Consider the following 23455-nt stretch of genomic DNA (forward strand, 5'->3'; position numbering starts at 1 on the left):
CAATTGAATATTTTACTTCTTTAAATTGTGCACTTGAACAGCATTGCTAAAGTGTTCTACTTTTACATGATAGCTGTGATAATATATATATCATCACAGCAAATGTTTCCGCCTGCTGCCCACTTGCCAACATTCCCACCAACCACACTGCTACCCACTTCTCTGCTACTAATCTGTACACCTACTCAGTACCTACCAATATAGTCTGTTCCAATTTTAATATGAACTGTTTCTGAGGCTATACCCAAACAGAATAGAGTAGCCAAGTCATTTTATTTAATAATTTGAAGTTTATTTGCTATATCGGGTTTTTGGTTGATCATTCCACTACTAAATTTATGCATTGTCTTAGTTTCTTCCAAGTTAATGTTGTCTGATAACTTGGATTATTAATTATCTTAATTTATACATAGGTTTAAATGTTGGACCCACACCTCTTGAAACCAGGGTTCTGGTCCCCATCTGGCTGTGGAAACCCCCTGGGTGACCTTGGGCAAGTCACATTTTCTCAGCCTATGATGAAGCCAGAGCAAAACCTCTCTGTACAAATCTTGCCAAGAAAGCCCTATGATAGGTTTCATCAGAAGTCAAATGTGACTTGGAGGCATACAATAATATGCAACCATGATAATTTTGATCTTTCTTTATTCTTAGTGCCTAACTCTGCACATAATGGTTATGAAGAAACTATACAGCGGTCCCATAGACCTTCCTATGAAGACAGAGTTTGTTTTGTAGCCACAATTAGATTAGCTACACCTCAGTTTATTAAGGTATGTATTAATTCTCATCTCCTCAAAATTAGTTTTTTTCCTTTATTATATGTTGATTATGTTCACTGAATTATAATTTAAATACAGTAGAGTCCCACTTATCCAAGCTAAACAGGCCAGCAGAACCTTGGATAAGCAAATATCTTGGATAATAAGGAGAGATTAAGGAAAAGCCTATTAAACATCAAATTAGGTTATGATGTTACGAATTAAGCACCAAAACATCATGTTATACAACAAATTTGACAGAAAAAGTAGTTTGATACGCAGTGATGTTATGTAGTAATTACTGTATTTACGAATTTAGCACCAAAATATCACAATATATTGAAAACATTGACTACAAAAATGCATTGGATAATTCAGAACCCTGGATAAGCGAGTCTTGGATAAGTGAGACTCTACTGTAACTGTCCACCAGTACGGGGAGGCTAATCTCTTCCACAATATTGACTCTCGTCTATGAATTGCTCTTTGGATTGTTTGCTCTGTAGTTCAAAACACCAAGCATGTCATTGTATGGAGCTATAGCTCTATCAGATCTAAACATACAACAGGTGATTGATGCTGTTAAAACTGGCAACTATAACCATCTGTTATAGTGATACTCTATCCTTAGGAGCTAAGACACTCAAATGAGGGATTCTTCCTTTTCAAAGCTGCTCAGCCTCCCTCCATACAATAATCTCAAAACACATTATGTGACCTTCTATGTTGCAAAGTTACTTTTGCTGAAGGTTTGATTCAAATAGGTTTCCCCTTTTAGTTATAATGCAGATTGTTAATTGCTAGTGAAAATTGGGTAACAGGCTTCCACATTATCTGTCATATAACCAGATAATGTGGAATGTGAAGAGGTGGACAAAGTGCTAATGCACATCATGCTTGAAAAGGCTTCATATGCTCATGGATTCACCATTCTCATCCTGAAAAAAAAATAGGCATACCACACGCTTGCATTATTGTTCTCCCAAACAGCAATGAAACTGCAAAATAAAAAATGTATTTTGCATGTTACATTCATGTGAATTAAATGGTTTGGAAGTGTCAGTTGTAGATGAGTTTGAAAATTAGAGTAGTGCAGTTCTGAGAGACTTACAATTTTTTATTTTTTTAGGAAATGAGCACTGTTGAAGAACCCAATGAAGAGTTCACCTCTAGACATAGCTTAGAATGGAAGTTCCTTTTCTTGGATCACAGGTGCCATTTCTTACCATGTAGTATTGAACGGTAGCATTATGTTACCGTTAGTGGCAACGTATTGGCATTGGCTATTTATAGCAAGAAATTTATGTTATTTCTTTGCTGAATATGATTGCATGCATGTATATAATAAAGAGTGTGACTCATTTTTTCTGAGGAATAAAATAACTCCTATGTCATTATCTAGGGCGCCACCAATAATAGGTTATTTGCCATTTGAAGTGTTGGGGACTTCAGGCTATGATTATTATCATGTGGATGACCTAGAAAATCTGGCAAAATGTCATGAACATTGTAAGTAAATGTTATACTCTTTTATATAAAACTATATGCTAATTTAGATCTTGTACAGAAGATGGCAAACCTGTGTGGTAATATATACTCCAGTATGGGCCCCTGATGGTGGCACAGTGTGTTAAAGCACTGAGCTGCTGAACTTGCAGACTGAAAGGTCCTAGGTTCAAATCCCGGGAGCGGAATGAGCGCCCGCTGTTAGTCTCAGCTGCTGCCAACCTAGCAGTTTGAAAACATGCAAATGTGAGTAGATCAATAGGTACCGCTCCGGCGGGAAGGTAACGGCGCTCCATGCAGTCATGCCGGCCACATCACCTTGGAGGTGTCTATGGACAACGCCGGCTCTTCGGCTTAGAAATGGAGATGAGCACCAGCCCCCAGAGTCGGTCACGACTGGACTTAACGTCAGGGGAAAACCTTTACCTTTACCTATATTTGTAACAATAACAAAACCTACTCTTAGTTTATGGTCAAATGGAAGAAGACATATGCATGCAAAATCAACACTCCATTTGTATAAGGGATATTCCCGTTTCATGTTGTTTCCTCAGTAATTTGTATATCTTGCTTGTGATTTTCTATAAACCAACTATTGTGCATGGCAAATCATTTCAGTTTAAGAAAGTTTTTATATTTATGACAATATATTAGTATGAAAAGACTGTTTAAATAAATGTATCCTATTTTAATCGATATTCCTAAATTGGTGTATTTTGAAGCAAACTTTATTTTTTAATTCTTCAGTAATGCAGTATGGGAAAGGAAAGTCCTGCTATTACAGATTCCTCACAAAGGGGCAACAGTGGATTTGGTTGCAGACACATTATTATATCACTTACCATCAGTGGAATTCTAGACCAGAGTTCATCGTATGTACACACACAGTTGTAAGGTAACAAAATTCTGATTTATTTTTTAAATGCTGAAGATTTTTTTTACTGTTTTTGATAAGTTTATCAAGTATTTTGGGAAATAGCTAACAATCAAATAACTAAACTCAGTTCCTAGTCCCAAATAGAATAGATCAATTGAACAAATAGGATATTTTATGCCATTATGTGTGTTGAGAACCACTGCTTTAGTTGATCTATTATTTTAGTGTATAACCATTGGATTTCCACCAAAGTCTTCTGAATTAGTCAGAAATAAAGCACATGAATGCATTAAGCTAGACCCCTGAGCTATTTCAATCTTTAGAGCTATACTATACGAGGTCTATCTGCTTCGTATATTTCCATTGGCAAAAGCAACTCACTAGAAGCAATCAACTCCCTTGCTTAGAGCAGATTTTTTTAACAATGTAAAGTGGAAAGGGAAAAAAAACCACATTGTTAGTGTGACTGTGGATACAAAGAGATATGTTACTGTTTCGAAAGATAATGTGAGATGATAATATATTGACATTTGGTTTTTGATTTTACATTTGTAGTTATGCAGAAGTTCGAGCAGAAAGACGGCGTGAACTTGGAATTGAAGAGGCTCTGCCAGAGATAGCAGCAGATAAAGTATGTTTTACAACGTAATCTTCTATTGGTTCTTTTAATTCCTCTATCTTTTAAAAAAGCAATCCTGATTTCCAAAATTTGCTACTTTAATGCAACAGATGTGTGTCTATGTGTTTGAGACAGAAGTACTCTATCTGCCTTTGTTAATTCTCCCCATAAATTTCCAAAGAGTTGGAGAACCTGTAGAGCTAATCAGCAGTTGGGTGTCTCTCATGGTCTTCCACACTTCCTCATAGCCTGCATGGAGCTGCCTAGAGGGTTACTGAAGAAATAAGTATAAAAATGAGATGCTGTAGCCTTTGTCAGTATTTGTTTTCACAGTGGGGCTGTCTATCTTGTTCATTTGATTTTTTAAATGCCATCTCAGAGTAGGCAGGTTGCAGAAAGAGTGGCATTTTCAGTGTGGTAGGTCTCCTTGGCTGAGACAACATTTTAAAGCAATCTGTAGATTTAAAAAGCCTTTCAATGAAAAGGAAACATCATATATAAAAGGACATCTCTGGAGCAAATCCGCAATCTTTGCCATGAAACGTAGGCTAATCTGAAACACTGAAATAGGCACAGTATCTTACCCGTGTAAGACACCTAGTATCATGCTTTATGGCCTTGTGGTATGACTATTGCTGATCTGGCATATCTTACATTAGTTGTATAGTCCTTAATCACCTGTGGTCATTGTCTAGGTATAGCAGAATAATACCCAAATATATCTTGAGGATGTTAGGTAGCTTATGTTATGTTGTCTTGCTCTCTGATTTTCCTTTTTTCGCTTGTCCAGTTCATAAAATGTAGTATATTATGGGAAGTTGAGCCCAAATTGTTCTAACAACTTTGGATTGATTTAGATCACTGTTTCTTAAACTGTGGGTCCCAACCCTAAATGGGCCCCCCTTAGCACAATGTTGAGGTCAGAAAAAAATTGACAACAATAGAGGTTTTCTGGATGCCACCCCTTTACACAAATGTGTTAGCAACAACATGCAATGTTTATAGTGGACTATGCATAAAATGTTTAAACTATACTCTTCAAAAAGCAAAATCAGCTTGTTTAGCAAGCCTTGAAAGTGCTGATTTATTATCATTAATGTTTGATTTTTATACCTATTTAATATACCTATGTACCTGTGACCATGTAAAAAATCTCTTGGGTGGAAATGGGTTGCAAGTGGAAAAAAGTTTTAAGAAGCCCTGGTTATAATTCTATGTCTGATGGAGGTTTGAAAGAAAAACACAGAAACAGGACCCATAGATAGAACTAAGGCAAATTAGATACTTGGATTGGTGAGATGTCAGTTGGGGCTAGGATAAGTTAAATAAGGTGAAGCATATGAACATGAAAAAGAAAAGTAAAGGGAACAATCTTGAGCCTAAATATTTTTTAAATGCCTAACATCCCTACATGCATATTTCATAATATCTTTATTGTTTTAGGTTAATGTTTACGAAAATGTGCTAGCTTTTAATATCTGGGAGTAAGGTATCAGCAAAAATGTGATTACATTGTGAATATTTAAACATTTTAATATACACATGCATGAGTATTTATAAAGTTACAACCATTATTTGCCAAGTTACATCTTTGTGATTAGCCATACCATTTTTTAAAATTTATTCAGAGTCAGGACTCTGGTTCTGACAATCATATAAATACGGTGAGCCTCAAAGAAGCATTGGAGAGATTTGATCGCAGTCCGACACCTTCTGCCTCCTCCAGGAGTTCAAGGAAATCTTCTCACACTGCAGTCTCAGACCCTTCATGTGAGTGTTCAGCATGGAAATACGTCATATGGGAGGCTGTTTGTTTTATTGGTTTTATGTTGTGTCTTTCTCTTTGTGGTGTTGAAATGGTGAAAGCATGTGCTTGTAAAAGAAATTATAATTAATAGTAATTAATAGTTAATACAGTGGTATTACCTATTTTGTAATATTGACAAATTTACTTCTGTAAACTAGCCACGGAGCTATATGGGGTAGTAGTTTGAATGTTGGACTAGGACTTGCCTATATTTACTCAAATCTAGTGTGCCATCAAATCTAATAAGCACCTCAATTTTCAAAACCTTGAAACCAAAAAAAGTATTTGTTAGCAAATGTAAAGTGCAGTGACAAATAGTGCACTCTTTGTAATTTGGGCAGTCAGGGAAGCTGGTGCGCACTCCCACTGCCTCCCCTGTGCACGCACCCACCCGCTCACACTTTACCGTATTATGTGAATGTAATGTCCCCCCTATTTTGGCATGGCCATTTAGCCAAAAAAAGTTGTGCCTTACATTCATGTAAATACAGTAGCTTTGAATCCCTATTCAGCCCTTGAAAGCTACAAGGTGTTATTGGGCAAGTCACATTTCAAGTCAGTGGCAACCCTCTTCTGAATAAATCTTGCCAAGAAAGCCCTATTATAGGAATTTCATATGCCAGAGTCAATTTGAAGGCATATAACAATAACAAAGTAATTGCTTGACCAGGTATAATTATAAGTGAAAGCACATGATGGTGATGATAATGGCTAAAAGTGTCTCTTCAATTTTACATTTTAGCAACACCGACAAAGATCACAGTGGATACTAGCACTCCTCCACGGCAAAATTTATCCAATCACGAGAAGTCTGCACAAAGAAGGGCATCACTTGGTAATCAGGTAATTCTTCATTGTGCACACATATCTCATATATTTTTCATGTGTTCAGAGCTTGTATTTCACCAAACAAAAAAGCAGAATGTTAACATATCCAGTTTAGAGAGATGCTTTTTTAATCTCCTAGCTTGAGGAGCACATTGCTGCCTTGTGTATGTACTATAGCATCTCTTATCCAGAATTCCAAAATCCAAAGTATTTCAAAATCCGAAGTTGTTCTCACAGATGACTGCGATAGTGAGACCTTTGTGTCTGGATGGTTCAGTGCATACAAACTTTTTTTCATGCAGAAAATTTATTTGAAATATTGGATAAAAATTACCTTCATTCTATGTGTATATATATGAAAGATGGGATTATTAGCCGCCTTGAGTCCCCGGGGGGGAAAGGCAGAGTGTAAATAAAGTTAATAATAATAATAAATGAATTTCATATTTACACTTGGATCCCATGTCTAAGATATCTCATAATGTGTGTATATGGAAATACAAGTATTCCAGTATCCAAAAAATCCCAAATCTGGTGCCAGGCATTTGGGTTAAGGGATACTCATTTTGTATTTCATGTCTTTTCAGTATAATTATTAATCACTAGCTTAGGTATCCATCGATGCCTGGGTTAGGTCTTTTGTAATGCTGTTTTTTTATAATAGTCTTTGTTTGTTTTTGGATTTTATGAATAGTCAAATTAGAAAATGCATAAATATGTGGGTGAATTACAACTCCCATCATCCTCTGTCATTGCCCCCAAACCCAACCAGTAGTTAAAGCTGGTATGTGTGCCAAGTTTGGTCCAGATCCATCGTCAGTGGGAGTCACAGGGCTCTCTGCAAATGGGAGGCAACACATACAAACATAGATAGATAGATTGATTGATTGATTACTGGGGATTGGTGAGTTTGAAGATGTTTATAAAATGTCAACTTGTCCTGCATAAGAAAGAAAGGAGTAGAGAAAAAACATTTACACCGTTTATATATAAATAAATAATTTATCTTTACATCCCACTTTTCTCTTTCACAGGACCCAAAGCAGCTTATAACATATTAAAAACATGTAAAAGCAATCAGAATACACCAATAATAAATTCAAGCATCATAAAATAAACAAATTAAGAAAACAACTACAATGTACATTCACATTCATGTGAATATGTGGTTTCTTATGTAGGTAAATAAAAAGAAGAAACTAAACTGATGAAATTATTTAAAATGTCCCTAACTACTTCTTCCCATTTCATAATAGATGGATTTATTCCTACTCAGAGTTTTCAGAGGAAAGGAAAACTTCTTCTAACCTCTACCCCCACACTATATTTTGGGATTCTGTTTCCTTTTAAAGAAAAAAGTAATTAGCCATGGTGGTACCTGGACTTGCTATTTATTCTTATGTATATATCTTTTTAAACCCCAGTCTATAAATTCACAACCTATTGGACAGCCATTAGCACAGCCAATGATGCCTCAGCCTGCAACTTTGCAGATTCAGCAAGGAATGTCTCAGGTAGGAGTTTAATCTGAATTGCATATTTAAAATATGATTACATTTCCATGCAGGGAACCAGAAATGAATATTTATTTGATGTGGGATTTAATTGTTGCATTTGGACAGAATTGGAGTTAACTGAAACTGATGGTTTAATTTATATTGGTATCTTTAGAATGTCCTTGTGTGTTAATTACCTGATCAGAACAGAAGGTGTGATGGAAGACATATATGTATACAGTAGAGTCTCACTTATCCAAGCCTCGCTTATCCAAGCCTCTGGATTATCCAATGCATTTTTGTAGTCAATGTTTTCAATATATCGTGATATTTTGGTACTAAATTCATAAATACAGTAATTACAACATAACATTACTGCGTATTGAACTACTTTTTCGGTCAAATTTGTTGTATAACATGATGTTTTGGTGCTTAATTTGTAAAATCATAACCTAATTTGATGTTTAATAGGATTTTCCTTAATCCCTCCTTATTATCCAAGATATTCACTTATCCAAGGTTCTGCCAGCCCGTTTAGCTTGGATAAGTGGGACTCTACTGTATGTTGTTTGGTATAACCTGGCATTAACATCTGCTTCCCAGACTGCAGGAGAAATGGATTAATGACCTTTGCCACTAAGGTCAGGCAGGAGTTTCATGACCATATAGCTTTAACCTATTAAAGCCTCTGGTCCTAGTTCTTCCTTATGTGTCAGCCCAAATCAAACCATCTTTGCTCCCTCTTATCCTTATTAACCTTCAGTTCAGGTCTTCCTTCACTGTCTCTGCATTGCTTCTTATCTTTACATTTTCTGAAATTATTATAAGTTTTAGGTTTAAAAAAATTATTTCCCCTTTCTGTTATTGATTTTCCTCCCCATATCCTTGCAAACATGTTTTTAGCCTGTCCTGTGTATAAAATCATTCCAGTATTTTCTGCTTTTAATTGAATTGTGACCCTCAACCAAAACTAAGAATTTATATGATTCAGTCCTGAAAAAAAAAAACACATGGGTCACTTGGGGCCTATCACAGAACAGAAAGAAAAAGAAATCTGATGCATATTGCGGTTAAAACTATTAATCTGAACACTGACGATTATGGTTTTCAGTCTATTGCTTTTAGAACATCTTAATGCTGAATTAGTAATAATTTCCATATTGTGCTGTCAAATCCAAAATTGTATGATTTTAACTAGATCTCCATCCCATAGACAACGCTAGACAATTTGAAAGAATGTCTGTTCCTGGTTTGAAAATGTTAATTCCTGTTTAATTGTTTGGTACTTACAGACCAAAACAGTATAACTTACAGTAGTTTTTATACTCCAGAAACATTGTTTTTGTGGCTACCAAAAACTATATTAAATTGGTTGAGACTCTATTATGAGACATTCATTGAAAAACCATAGCAAAATGTGCTATAAATTTGCTATAAATGTGCAAAATATTTTTGCAGTTTATTAAACTTTTTCCCATGTTTTATGATAGAACCGATTAGGAAATGACATTTATAACCTAGGAACAAAAATCATGTTACATAATGTAATAGGTGGATGCATTTGCTTAAGCAAGGACACCTATTTTGGAATTCTATCCTACTATTGTATTGCTACGGATTTGTACAACTGTGATCTTGAAAAGAAGTCCCTTATATTATTTGATTTGTCTTCTCTTGGTTCAACAGTTCTAGTTTTAATTCTAAATTTAAATTGTTTTATTATGTAGTGTGTTATTAGCAGGATATTCGTATAGCAGATTATTATTTTTCTTACATCCTATTGGTTACAAAATCAAAACTTGTATTTTGCTTAAATGTTATTTTGCAGCCAATGCTTCAGTTTTCAGCTCAACTAGGAGCTATGCAACACTTAAAGGACCAACTGGAACAAAGAACACGGATGATAGAAGCAAACATTCATCGCCAACAGGAAGAGTTGCGTAAGATTCAGGAACAACTCCAAATGGTCCATGGTCAAGGCCTCCAGGTTGGTTAAAGCTTCGCAAATACCACCCAGACTAATAATTCTTTACTTAGTGCATATGTGTATACATGTGAGTGCAAGAGGAAATAAGAGCTTTAGTTTTAGCAAATGAAGCATACATGAAAACATTTTATGCTATACCATTTAATTCAGTAAACTTTAATAACATTCCATTGAAATACAGTCAGCCCTCCACATTTGCCATTGTTAGGGACAAGGGACCCCCATGCATGTGGAAAAAGCTGAGTAAAAAAGATATTTTTTTAACCTGAGAGAACACTTTTCTGGGAATCTCTAGTCCGTCCAACATGACTGTGCAGGGAACTTCCTGTGGAAATTGACTAGAGGACCTAGAGATTCATAGAGAAAAAAACCGATTAAATCCATGACTAATCAAATGTCAAACCAGCAAATGTGGAGAGCAGATTATATTTCATATTACTAACTAGTGTTGTATCTGTAAAATTAATATTGCAAATTCTGTCATTAACAGGATATGCAGTATGCTAAATCTAGAATTTCATGATTTTCTCCAGAATATCATAGGTGCCTATTACACCAGCCTCCGGTGGCCTAGGGGATAAAAGCCTTGTGACTTGAAGGTTGGGTTGCTGACCTGAAAGCTGCCAGGTTCAAATCCCACCCAGGGAGAGCGCGGATGAGCTCCCTCTATCAGCTCCAGCTCCATGCGGGGACATGAAAGAAGCCTCCCACAAGGATGCTAAAACATCAAAACATCTGGGCGTCCCCTGGGCAACGTCCTTGCAGACGGCCAATTCTCTCACTCCAGAAGCAACTCAGGTTGCTCCTGACATGAAAAAAAAATTATACCTGTCTCCTCAAGAGTAAGTCTCACTGAGTTCAGTGGAATTCACTTCCAAGTAAGCTTGATAAGGGTTGCAGCTTAAGATTCGTGTGTCCATTGGTGTACTAGAGATGTTTCAGACAAACAATATTATTAGACAGTTTAATAACATGTGTACGTCTTCTAGCCCTAAGAGTTCAGAGTTGTTGTTTTAAAAAAATTATATTCTCAGCGATTGGTAATATTTTAAACACTGGTATGTGTTTTGTTTTCCTCTGAAAGATGTTCTTGCCGCAGCCAACTCCTGGATTAAACTTTGGTTCTGTGCAGCTGACCTCTGGAAACCCATCAAATATTCAACAGATTACACCAATAAACATGCAAGGTCAAGTTGTTCAAACTAATCAGATCCAAGGTGGCCTAAACACTGGGCATATTGGTAGTCAGCACATGATTCAACAACAGCCTCTTCAGAATACTGCTGCACAGGTAACTAAGCTGGTTGAGCTGTCTGTCTGACTATCTATATCTCTATATAATATAGGCCAATGGATACTAAATGTCTCCTGGGAGGCTGGTGTGGAGCCTTGCCTTTGAGAGTTTCCCGTTCTGTAAAGAAAATGCAAGTGTGTGATGCATGTGCCAAAGCTTAACTATTGGGTTGCTGTGAGTTTTCCAGGGTGCATGGCCATATTCTTTCCTGAAGCATTATTTCCTGACGTTTCACCTGCATCTATGGCAGGCATTCTCAGAGGTTGTGAGGTCTGTTGAAAACTGGGCAAGAGGGGTTTATGTATCTGTGGAAAGTCCAGGGTGGGAGAAAGAACTTGTCTGGTTGAGGCAAGTGTTAATGTAGCAACTGGCCACCTTGATTAGCATTGAATGGCTTTGCAGCTTCAAGGACTGGCTGCTTATTGCCTGGGGGAATCCTTTGTTAGGCGGTGTTAGCTGGCCCTAATTGTTTTCTGCCTGGAATTCTCTTGTTTTCTGAGTGTTGTTCTTTATTTACTCTCCTGATTTTAGAGTTTTTGAATACTGGTAGCCAGATTTTGTTCATTTTCATGGTTTCCTCCTTTCTGTTGAAATTGTTCACATGCATGTGGATTTCAGTGGCTTCTCTGCGTAGTCTGACATGGTGGTTGTGAGAGTGGTCCAGCATTTCTATGTTCTCAAATAATATGCTGTGTCCAGGTTGGTTCATCAAGTGCTGTGCTATGGCTGACGTTTCTGGTTAAATTAGCCTGCACAGTGCCTTTCATGTTCCTTGATTTGTATTTGGGCATTGCTGCATTTGATGGTCCCTATGTAGACTTGTTCATAGCTGTATGGTATATGGCAGACTCCTGCATACGTGAGAGGATCCCTCTTGTCCTTTGCTGAACGTAGCATTTGTTGGATTTTCTTAGTGAGTCTGGTTTCTTTGGAAACTGGGTGGATTTTGCTTGTTATAGAAAATCAGCTTGGTGGTTAGGCAAATACAAGACAGAGTCTAGAAAAACCCAAATACTGATGAGACAAAGTTCCTCAGAAGTAAACAAGCTTCTGTTCTGGGGAAGAATTGACAGGGAGCCTTTAGGTATACCATAATCTGTAGTGATACAGTGCTGTTGGCATGGTACAAACATTAATTGAGGGGTCAGTGCTTAGGATAATATTTTGTGACATGTAATGCCATACAAGAGAAGTTCTTGTTTCGGTAAGCTGTTAAAAACTTGTATTAGAAAGTGAATAATGTGTTCCTTTTTTCTTCTTGTCTTTTATATTTTTGAAAGCTAGAGGTGATTTTTTCACATGTAGAAACGATAATTTTGATTAAACAACAACTATTACGAATAGTTTTCAATTAAATTTTTCTTTAGAACTGTTCTTGTGTTGCAGTTGTAAATAACAAATGCCAAACTTTGACAGTGTGAGCTTTTCAGAATAAAAAAAAGATTTAAGCTTTCTTATTGTTAAGATAACATAAAGACAAACAATTCAGTTGTTAATACCTGTTTCAGGAATGTTTCTCTCTGTGGTTATGCTGATTGGAGGATTATGCTGATTGGAGGATTCTGGGAGTTATTATTTATGGTTTGTGGTATGTCTGCATATGTACGAATGTATTCATACTGATTCATTCAACTTGTTGATCAAAATATTTTCTTTCTGCAGCATAGTCAACAAGCCATTCTCAGTGGGCACAGCCAACAGACTTCTCTTGCTACTCAATCTCAGAACGCGCTATCAACCCCATTGTATAATACTATGGTGATTTCCCAGCCAGCTCCAAGCAACGTAGTCCAGATTCCTTCGACTTTACAACAGACTAATAACCAGAATACTGCTATTACTACATTTGGCCAAGATAGACAAATCAGGTGGGCGTTGAGAGACAAACGGGATCTGCAACAAAAAGTGCTGAGAGTAGAGCACTCCTGTTCATTGTGCCAGTCTGCTCTGTCTTCTCATTACCTTGTCTTTCCCTGTGATTTCTTTCTTCCTAATTATATAATTTTCTATGTATGTAATTTTTATGTTTCTTCCAAGTATGTAGATACTGCTAGCTTCTTGCAAGTTTGGTATTGACAATTTAGGTGTCATAATTCTGCAACAGAATCACTCAGCAACTGAGTGCACTGCTGCTGTATATAATGGCTCCTTTTAGAATAATATTACTAGATATTCTTTCTTTTACACTTAAGTTTATGTTCTGAGTGTCTTTCACTTGTAAACAAACTAGAAGAAGAAGGGCGAGAATAATGGGAGTAGTCAATGCAATGGCTAAGTGAACTCTCCCAAGTAGACAATACATCTGTATATGCTAGTTGCTGGGTAAAACATGTAATAATTGGCTGTTACCTTAAAAGTCTTGCTTGTGAATTTCTAAGAGAAGAAGCTTTTTGAATTGCAGAGTTTTGCAATCCAAACAGCTTCTTCTCTTAGAAATTCACTAACAAGACCTTCGAGGCATCCAATCTTTGAGATGCTCTCTCCAAGGAAGCTTGGTTATCACATACTGTCACAACTTTCTTGTGCCAGGTAAAGATCTTATTTTTTCTGTCTTTTAAACTTCTGATTATAGAGGTGCTGCAGATTGATTTGTTATATTTTAAATATTTTACAGCTTTTTAAATTTGTCATATTCATTGCGATGAAAATACTTCTGTTCATACATAAACTTGCAAAATAAATACAAACAGGCCGAATGATATTGGGAAGAAGGTGCCAGGATAATGGAGCCCAGGACATGGAATGAAGCCTGAATGAATTTTTATTGACCTTGTTTAATGTACCTGGAGGGTAGAACTGATGCACCTTTCTGTTCACAGATTTTCTCAAGGTCAGCAGCTTGTAACAAAATTAGTCACTGCCCCTGTAGCTTGTGGAGCAGTAATGGTACCAAGTACTATGTTTATGGGTCAGGTGGTGACTGCCTATCCCACTTTCGCTGCTCAGCAACAGCAGCAACAGCCACAGACATTATCAATAACACAGCAGCAGCAAAGCCAGCAGGAGCAGCAGCAGCAACAACAGCAGCAGCAGCAGCAACAACAACAACAACAACAACAGCAGCAGCAGCAACAACAACAACAGCAACAACAGCAACAACAACAGCAACAACTTACTGTTCAGCAACCAGCTCAGACACAGTTGGGTCAGCATCCACAACAATTCTTGCAGGTAAAGCCACATGTTTGTCCCATACAATGAGCTTATTGAATGTGCTGATTGACTGCTTACCAGAAAACATACATAGGAAGATATCTCTTGTGACAGATGCTGTCATACAAGTTTTGCTTTGCAATGGTCCAAAGTGATATCTAAGTGACAGCACAGATGTGTTGGAATACTATAAGACCTATAAGCAAATGACTTCGATATTTTTGGATGGCAGAAAATGCTTTTGACAATTTGCCTTCATCTTTTTTATATAGGTCATTTTGGAGACGAAATTTGAAACAAACTTTCACAAATTAATCAGACAGATTTGGTCAATGGAGAATTGATTAGACCATAAAAAGTACAGAAAGTACAGATTGATGAAATGAGAAAAACAAAAATGAAATATAAATATGAATTTACAGGAATTGAATTTTGACAAATTGTTTAAACTGCTGATAGCAATATAATCTGTGAGCAAGTGGGACATTTGAGATGAAGGAGGGAATATAACAAGATATTATGTTGGAATACAATAAAATTATTCTAGTTTAGAAGTAAAATTGGGAGGATAATATAAGATAGGATTAATCTGAATTCATTTAAATTGAAAAGGAATAAACTTTGGGGAAATATTAAAGCAATCTAAAGATGAGTTTACAAAAAAATATAAGAATTGTAATGCTAGTTAAAATTGATAAATTGTTGATACAAATATTACTTGTGATTATATATTAATCTTAAATATTTTAGTTTATATTTAGCAGAATCTGAAATGCAATTACGTAGAACAAGAAATGTATGTAATATTTTGGCAGTTACCTTTGCTTGAATAGGGGAAAGTCAATTATATTGTTAATATGTGTGGGTTTTAAAAATTAATATTTTCCAGTTTTTCTTAGTTTACTATAAAAAATAAAATTTCCCCTGAAGGACAGTCCCAAAAAATACAAGAAAAATACAGAAAGTTATCAGACAGGGATGTCCTCTTTCACCATTGCTCTTTTGAATGGTGATAGAAGTATTAAATAGAGCAATTAAAACAAAAAGGATACTAAAATAGTATATATAAAGGGACAAAGTTTTAAATTGAAAGCATTTGCTGATGATTTTTTTTCTTGAAGACCTTCTGCATATTGGTGAGATCTTGAACTTTATCCTGAGGTAGTATAGAGAACTGGTAGGATTTAAAATTAACAAGGAGAAAACTCGTTCTAAGAATATGACCAAAGAGAAACATAAAAATCAAAATGAGAAATGAGGTGTCCAGGTTGCTTGAAAAGTTAAATATTTGGGAGTAAATACCTCTTCCAAGAATTCCAATTTATTCAACGATAATTATGGTAAAATATGGAATGAATCCAAAGACTTGCAAGGGTAGAATGGGCTAAAACTGTCACTTATGGGTAGGATTTCAATAAGATGAATGTTCTGCCAAAAATTATGTTCTTATTTCAGTCTTTACCAACCACACTAAATGTTCAGAGGAGGAATTTCTTTACAACAAAACTGGCTGACCTAGAAAGATTTGCTACCATTAGATAGTGTGATCAATTTAGGTTAAAAATGATAGAACAGTTAATGATGGAGGCTTGTTCCATTCTGTGGTTTGCTTATAGACATTACTGAACGATTTAAGATGGATAAAAATGTAACCACATTTGGAACAATTAAATCAGAGTTTAACAAATTCTATAACTGAAATGAATTCTAAACACCTTGTTCAAAAACCTTCATATGTGATTTTCCAGCTTTTGTGCATTATTTATGGTGAGAGATGTTTCAAAAAGCTACCTCTTTTCCTTGTTTTTTGCCACATGAAGTTTCCTGTTTAGGTCTACATAGAGCACACGTGTCAAACGCAAGGCCTGCAGGCAACATAGATACATTTATACAGTCTTACAATTACAAATGACCCTGTGAAGGCAACCGTAAGACTGATGTAGCCCTCAGTGAAAATGACTTTTACAGCCTGCACAACTTGGCAGTAGTAAGGGGCCAAAATTAAAATAGGCCAAACTTCTTTGGGCCATTCCTCTTCTCCCTCCACACTCAATCTTGATTGACTCAACTCCTCACATGACCACCAGTTTATCCCTTCCCTTTCCATCTTGTCTCCCTTTTGGTTCTCCTAACTTTTCCTCTTTGTCTTTCAATGCTTTGCCAGCACCTGTGGCTCCCATGGCCCCAATAGCCCCCAGCTGGCCCTAAGAGGCCTCTCAGCATGGCTCCGGCCTCCAGAGGGCACTTATCAACCAAAGCAGCCCATAGAGTGTTCCCATCCCACATTTTTGTCAAAAGCCCCTTCCCACTTTCCCCACTCACCCCTGCTACTTTGGAAGCACTCCAGCCAAGTAGCAGCAATGCACCAAGTTATTGAATGGAGCCACTAAGCCAATGGCAGCACAGCCCAGGAGAACTCAAGATAGACGAAAGAAAGAGAGGAGGGAGGGATGAAGTGAGAAGGTGCCTGCCTTGGTGAGGGTGGTAGCTTCTTTTGACTGCCCATGGCCATATGCTGTACAGATCTGACATAGAGTTGTCTCTGCTACCTACAGCAAGTGGGACATTCAAACAGTTCCTGCTCCAAGATTTTGGCAACATGAACTGATTTCTTTGAGTTTGTAGCACCAGTGTTTACAATGAATTCAGGGGGATATATTGATTGCAACAATAAACACAGTTACAAAAAGTAGTGAATGTCTGAGTGGGTTAAAGGATATTTTTGACCCTCAGCTGTTTGCTTTGTCTCCTTTTCTTGACACGTATGCTTGTTCTCAACTTTTGAGTTCTTTGGCAAGGCTTTGTGCTTAAACAGGAGAGTGGAGAGGGGGAGTAAACAGAAATAGCATAAAATTATGTGATTCCTGTCTTTGAAGCTGGTGCAAGGATACGATCCTCAATACAATGGTTCTCTCCTCTGCACCTCCAAGAATGAACATCCATGGTGAGTAACTATACCTCATTCTTCCTTGTGTGTGTTTTAGACATCCAGGTTGCTTCATGGGAATCAGTCGACTCAGCTTATTCTTTCTGCTGCTTTTCCTCTACAACAAAGCACTTTTACACAGTCACACCACCAGCAACATCAGTCACAGCAGCAACAACAGCAGCAGCAGCAGCAGATTTCAAGGCACAGAAGTGACAGCATGAGTGAGGCTTCCAAAGTCCAACCACAGTAGCAAGAAGGTAGCCTTCTGGGAGGAAACCCAAGGTTCTCCCACTAGAAATTGCACTGGTGTGTATGAGAGAGACGTCTACAGACTTTGCAGAAGCCCCTTATTTAGTATTATCTTTACAGCTCGAAAAGTGTCTGCTGAGGAATATAATGCAAAATGCTGTTGGAGGTACAGTAGATATAAATGCAGAAAAATGTTGGAGACAAGGATGTGGCTTCCTTTGCTCCAGCGTCTGTATTTCACTTTCCTTCAAAAGTCATGTACTGCCATGTATTAATTTGTCCTGATCAAGTCTCAAAATATTCAGTGGACTAAACAGAGCACTTAAAATATTATGATGTTTCAAACACTTCTCAGATTAAGTGTTACAATGGACATGCTGTTGCTACGACAGCTTATTGGGGATTTTTTTTAGTTTGCCTGCAATTATGCTCCAAAAAAGTCAGAGTTAATTTTTTCATATTATGGGACAGTAAATATTTTCAAAATATTGTGTGGAATCAATCTTTATTGTACAGATACTGTAAAATACTGTGTATATGTCTGGATAAAAAGCAAAGAGCAGAATATTTTATAAGATGCATGAAACTGTTGGGTTTGAGTATGTTTTCCCCCTAATTTTCACACAATGCTCAGATTGCTGTTTTCATCTGTTATTCCTGTTTGTCTTCAACAACATGCGCCATCATTTATTCTCACCTATAATGTGGGCACAATTCTCCTTTGTGGTTTATGTGTGATGTCATGGTTTGTTCAATGGGGTTATAGTGTGCTGGTTTGTGGAATTTTTGAAGTTAAATTATTGATGAAACTCTTTGAACTGTGGAGGGTTCAAGGCATTCAGTTTCACAAATATCATATGTCATTTCATAAATAACTATAATTTTTTTCCTTGGAAAAAAAATAGGAATTTGCACTGCTCTGTTGTAGATGGTTTGGAATTTTGCTTCTCCAAAGCTATCTTTTGATATGATACATAGTTGGAAATATTTATGTAAAAAATAAGGTTTAAAAATATAAAAGTACTTTACAAGAATGTCTCAAATGTAGGAGTAATTTGCACAATAATATATTTGAATTTAATAATTGTAGGCACTTTTTAACCTTCTCTGTGATGAGAGACATAACTTCAGAATTTGTTGGAATCTTTTTATTTTCCTTTGAAAATTATGACCTTCATTTAATCGGAAAATGATTCAGGGTCATTTGAAACAAAACAAAACAAAACCCCATAGTGCCTTGATTTTGATTCAGGTGATCACATCATATTGAATTTATGACTATTTTTGAAGTCTTAGTACATTGTTGACACAACATTCTATATAGCTGTATCTCTACTGTATTTGTATGTGCATGTATTTTTATGCTCATAGAACTTTTTTAAGTTTGACATTTTGCTTCTCAACCATTAAGTTTGCAGATATGCATAATGTCATGACTTTTTTATATATTCATCTAATAAGAAATTAAGTTCTTTTAAACGGTGAAAAGAGAAGCGAATAGTAATTAATATAACCACTTTGTAAAGCAGCTCACATTTTACAGACATTTAATGGAAACTATAAGTAAGAGATAATTAGGACTGCAGCTTCTGTGACGCTGAGACTTCAGATAGCAAATTCTTTTCATAAAGATAATAAAAAGATCCAACAGAAATTCTGTACATTAAAAAATAAACATTGAGTAGCTTTATGGTACTAGTTTTAAAAATCACATCTGCAAAGCAAAATGGATTTTAATACAGAGATAGATTAGAAATAAGAATATGATTATGAAGAAGAAATGTCCAAGTCAAGAAAGACAGAATATTATAGAGGAGCTTTATTAACATAACCAAAGTACAGTGAGATGCTAAGAATGTAGTGCTGGGTGAACAAAGCTTGCAATGAAGGGAATGCCATGGTAGCAAATGATAGGAGCAGTTCTCTCTGAGTTTATTTTCTAGTGGGTTCCAAATTGAGTACATCCATACCTGTTGACTTAACAAGTCCCATTCTGGTTGGGGACTGACAGTTGCTACACACTTGCATGTTTCCCTTCTCCCCTGAAAACACATGGACACAATAATCACCACCAGAAAAAAGACAAGAGGTTTTAAGAAGTGAAAAACCAAAGAGTTGGACTATTTTCCAAGGCCAGAAAATAGTAGGCATGAGTAGTATCTAGAACCCCTTGTAGTTATAACCTTGAAAGGGACTTTGTGGCATTCCCTAAATTAGTCCAAAGTGTAGGAAGCACATACTGTGAGGAAATACCTACATTAAATAGCTTTGTCCTACCATGCCATTCTGCTTGTTCCAAATTACATTGTGTAGATAGAACAAAGATTTGTGCTTTAGTGATACTGTTGTACTTAACTGTTGTAGGATTTGATTCACCACCATAACAGTATAGCACTTAGTAAAACATTGGGAGAGCTTTAATAGGATTTATAGGCAAGGATGGCAAAGCTTTAGTATTTATAAGAGGAAATATAGAGTACAGCTGACATATATTGGTTACAATAACCTTTGTGGCTGTTTATTGAGGAGCTGTGATTTATTTGTAGTAAAAACTTTATGGGTGATTACTACGAAGGCAGAGAAGCAGTGACAAAGTGAAAAATAATGGGTAAGGTCTTAAAAAAACATTTCTACTGAAGCTCAATATGTGAAAGAGGCCAAACCAAAAAACAAAACAAAACAACAACACCCCTTTGATATTAAAATTATGTTGGCACTGATGTTCTCAGCATGGTGTTTCTAATGATTGGTATATTTAAAGAGAATCTGCTGCTTCTGTTGTATTTAATGTCCACTAAAATAAGATGTAAGATTCGACTCTGGTGTGCTGTCAACATGATCGTAGTTTCTGTAGGACTGTTGTCTTATCCAGGTAGTGCTGAAGGAATTAATATATTCCACCTTTCAGAATTTAATAGAGTCAAATCTCTGTGCCTGATTTTGGGGAAGGGAGGGAGGAGATTTGTTAGTTAATATTGTAGTAAAGCACTAGTGCTAAAAAAAAAACCAACAAGGCCAACAGGATGTATGACAAGGTGCTGCTGAAGAAAAGAATTGTGGGTTAGGTGTGCTTTAATATTGGGAAGGGAAAATAAATCTCAGAGATGAGCCTTGGGAAATGTTAGAGGGAATTGTATAAATATTTTTATATTATATTTAATATATATATATACATATACTATATTTGTACACATATTAAAAGATTCTAGTCAGAGCTCTCCATATGCCTTCCATTTTTTTAAATTTAAAGTTTACTTGCTGGTGTTACGGCTCCAGCGTGTCACAATTGTGTAGGCTGCCCACTTGCTGCCAACCAGTAACAAAATTTCCCGGCATCCATACAAGTGCAAAGCTGCTGGTCCTAATTCAGCTAGATGCTTAAGGACAGGACTGATCAGTACCAAGAATCACTGGAATTACTAATAGTTAGGGTAACCACATTTTGGGGCAGGACAGGAAACTGATTTAAAATGCAGTAGAAAGAAGAATCTGCTCTGATCCTTGGCTTCATCAAGAGGCCAACCCCCAAAATGTATGTTGTTGGCTGTGGAAAGACTGGCAAGTCAAGCCTGTTTCTCAAAAGTGCCATGTTTTTGTCCCTCCACAGTAGTCATCCATCGTACTTGAGCATCATATTAATTTGGGGTAGAGGAAAAGATGTGTGTAAATGTAAGCACTTTATGATGATGGGAGGCGAATATTCATTTGGAGGGTTTTTTGTTTTTAGACAAGGGAACTGTTCATATAGAGGGTCCAAAGGAATCAGAATGTAGACTTATTGTCAAAAAGAGGCATTGCTGGGAAATGTTTCTCAATGTGGTGATCCTTTGAGGCTAAATATGCAGGCATTCAGTGTTGGTTGGCTTGGTATCTAATGAATAAATTCACACATCCTAGCATTTTAGATCTTTTTTTGTGTTGCACAGTTGTCAGAGAGATATCATCCTGAGGCTTGTGACGATTCTTAAAGACATGATTCAAGTGGTCCTTAGGATTAAATGTGTAGAGGGTTTACAGATGTGGCCTTGAGTAGACTGCTTCAGTCACAATGATAGTCGTCTGCTTAGAGAACGCTCATTTTGTTGTATGTATGCACGCATGTGTTTTCTGTTATGGTGTCATGTGATTTAGCATGTCAGATTCATACATTGTCTCCCAGGGAAGTATGTTGCTAAAACATATGTGGTGGGGAGGACTGGAAGGAGATGTACTTTAAAAGGGAGGAAGAGAGGGTCCATTCTCCCTCCCCTCCCCCAGTAAAAACAGTTGGAAATCTTTTTTTAATAAATCAAGTGGTATACATTTTTCTGAAGTTGAATGTTTAACAGTAAATGAGAAAGGTGTTGAGAAATTTTTAAAAAGTAATTTGGATGCTTATGAAACTGGGTAGTTTGTCAATATTTATATATATTTTTAACACTACATTCCTCTGTCTTTTAATAAACAAGTACTTTACAGTCTGTGTTGCTATGCTTCATGCTTTCTCATCCGCATGGATGTTAGCCAGCCAGCATGATTTTGCTAATGTATCTCTACCAGTAACACAAAAAGCAAAATGAAACACTGTGTATGAACAAAATACTGTGTTGCCTGATACACAGATCCCAGCTCTAAGGAGAGGTGCTGCACTAGTAGACAATCAAAATCTATGGACGACTTTGGGGGGGGGGGGGGTTCTTAAAGATACAGCTGCTTTGAAACTGTTTTTTATTCTTAAAAAGTATTTATTTTTTAAATTGTCTAATTGGATACTTTTCAGTGTTGATTTCACATCGTCTTGGTTTTGCATTTTTAAAATTTGGCATTAGATTTGTATATGTAGAAAACCTGCGCAATTTTCATGATCTGACATCAGGAAACTGTAGATATGGTTCCCTAGTGTTCATGTGATCATTACCAAGTGTCAGTTTTTAATTGAATAAATATATCATTTGAAATTTCTGCTTCTTGTAGCTTTACAGTGATGGTAATGTTTCTGGCTTGGGTATCTTTGTGTCTTATTCTGTCTGATGCTACAGTCCCTCAAAAAAAGTAGCATGGGGAGGGATGGGGTTTGATTACTCAAGGTGGGAGTTGCTTATGCAACTGATACCAAGGTAAACACACTGAATCCACATGATGATGTTGGTGTATTATATTCACAAAATAAAGCTGTTTCCCATTCATTCATTCCCATTCAACACAAGATCAGAAGTACCTTAGAGCCCTTCCTCACTACATAACTAGAGTACAGTAATTCCGTGTTAACTGCCATGGTTGCATCCTATGGAATCCTGTAGTTTGGCAAGGCACCAGAGTTGTCTGTAGAAGTTAAATTTTAGTAAAAAAAAAAAAACTCTCTAAACCTGGGTTATCTACAAGTCAGTGAGTACTGTACCTTGACACTTACCAAACAAAGGAACCACCTTCTCTCGAGTAGAGTGTCAGAAGGAAAGATCTTAATCTACTCTGGGGGAACCTATAAGGAGGCCCAACTCCCTCTACTCTCTGCCTGGATGGGAAAATGGTGGCACTGGCCACAGCGGCTTGCTACCTGAAGCAGTACTGGTGCTTTCCCCTATCCAGAAATGACTCTTGATTTCCCAAAGGGTCATATTGAAATCTATCATTTTGGCCCTACCTCAACTTACACATGAATATATACATAAGTGCTTAATCATAGAGACCAAATGGTTAAGAATATTGGGACATCATAAAACAAGCAGGTTTCACACTTGCCTTCTGTGTGAAATCTCCATAATTAAACCAGGACAGGAAACACTTGCACATTTCATGGTAAAAGGTAAAGGGAAAGGTTTCCCCTGACGTTAAGTCCAGTTGTGACCGACTCTGGAGGTTGGTGCTCATCTCCATTTCTAAGCCGAAGAGCCGGCGTTGTCTGTAGACACCTCCAAGGTCATGTGGCCGGCATGACTGCATGGAAAGCCGTTACCTTCCCACCAGAGCGGT

The 23455-nt window shown here is 36.7% G+C and overlaps 1 protein-coding gene across 2 annotated transcripts in view; it reads left to right on the forward strand.

The window, feature by feature from the left end:
- The window catches only part of clock (clock circadian regulator), a 57545-nt gene extending 35098 nt beyond the window's left edge, over positions 1-22447 (forward strand). For both annotated transcript variants that reach the window (XM_008111683.3, XM_008111684.3), the window contains exons 10-22: positions 655-773; positions 1891-1973; positions 2164-2270; positions 3015-3162; positions 3700-3775; positions 5392-5533; positions 6313-6413; positions 7823-7912; positions 9723-9881; positions 10966-11172; positions 12838-13043; positions 13995-14346; positions 17313-22447. In XM_008111683.3, the coding sequence (XP_008109890.2) occupies positions 655-773; positions 1891-1973; positions 2164-2270; positions 3015-3162; positions 3700-3775; positions 5392-5533; positions 6313-6413; positions 7823-7912; positions 9723-9881; positions 10966-11172; positions 12838-13043; positions 13995-14346; positions 17313-17507 (1985 nt within the window). In that variant the 3' untranslated portion in view covers positions 17508-22447. The remainder of the gene's footprint in view (positions 1-654; positions 774-1890; positions 1974-2163; positions 2271-3014; positions 3163-3699; positions 3776-5391; positions 5534-6312; positions 6414-7822; positions 7913-9722; positions 9882-10965; positions 11173-12837; positions 13044-13994; positions 14347-17312) is intronic.
- The last annotated feature ends 1008 nt before the right edge of the window (positions 22448-23455 follow it).

Source organism: Anolis carolinensis, chromosome 5, assembly GCF_035594765.1.
Source record: "Anolis carolinensis isolate JA03-04 chromosome 5, rAnoCar3.1.pri, whole genome shotgun sequence".
In the NCBI taxonomy this organism is placed as follows: domain Eukaryota; kingdom Metazoa; phylum Chordata; class Lepidosauria; order Squamata; family Dactyloidae; genus Anolis; species Anolis carolinensis.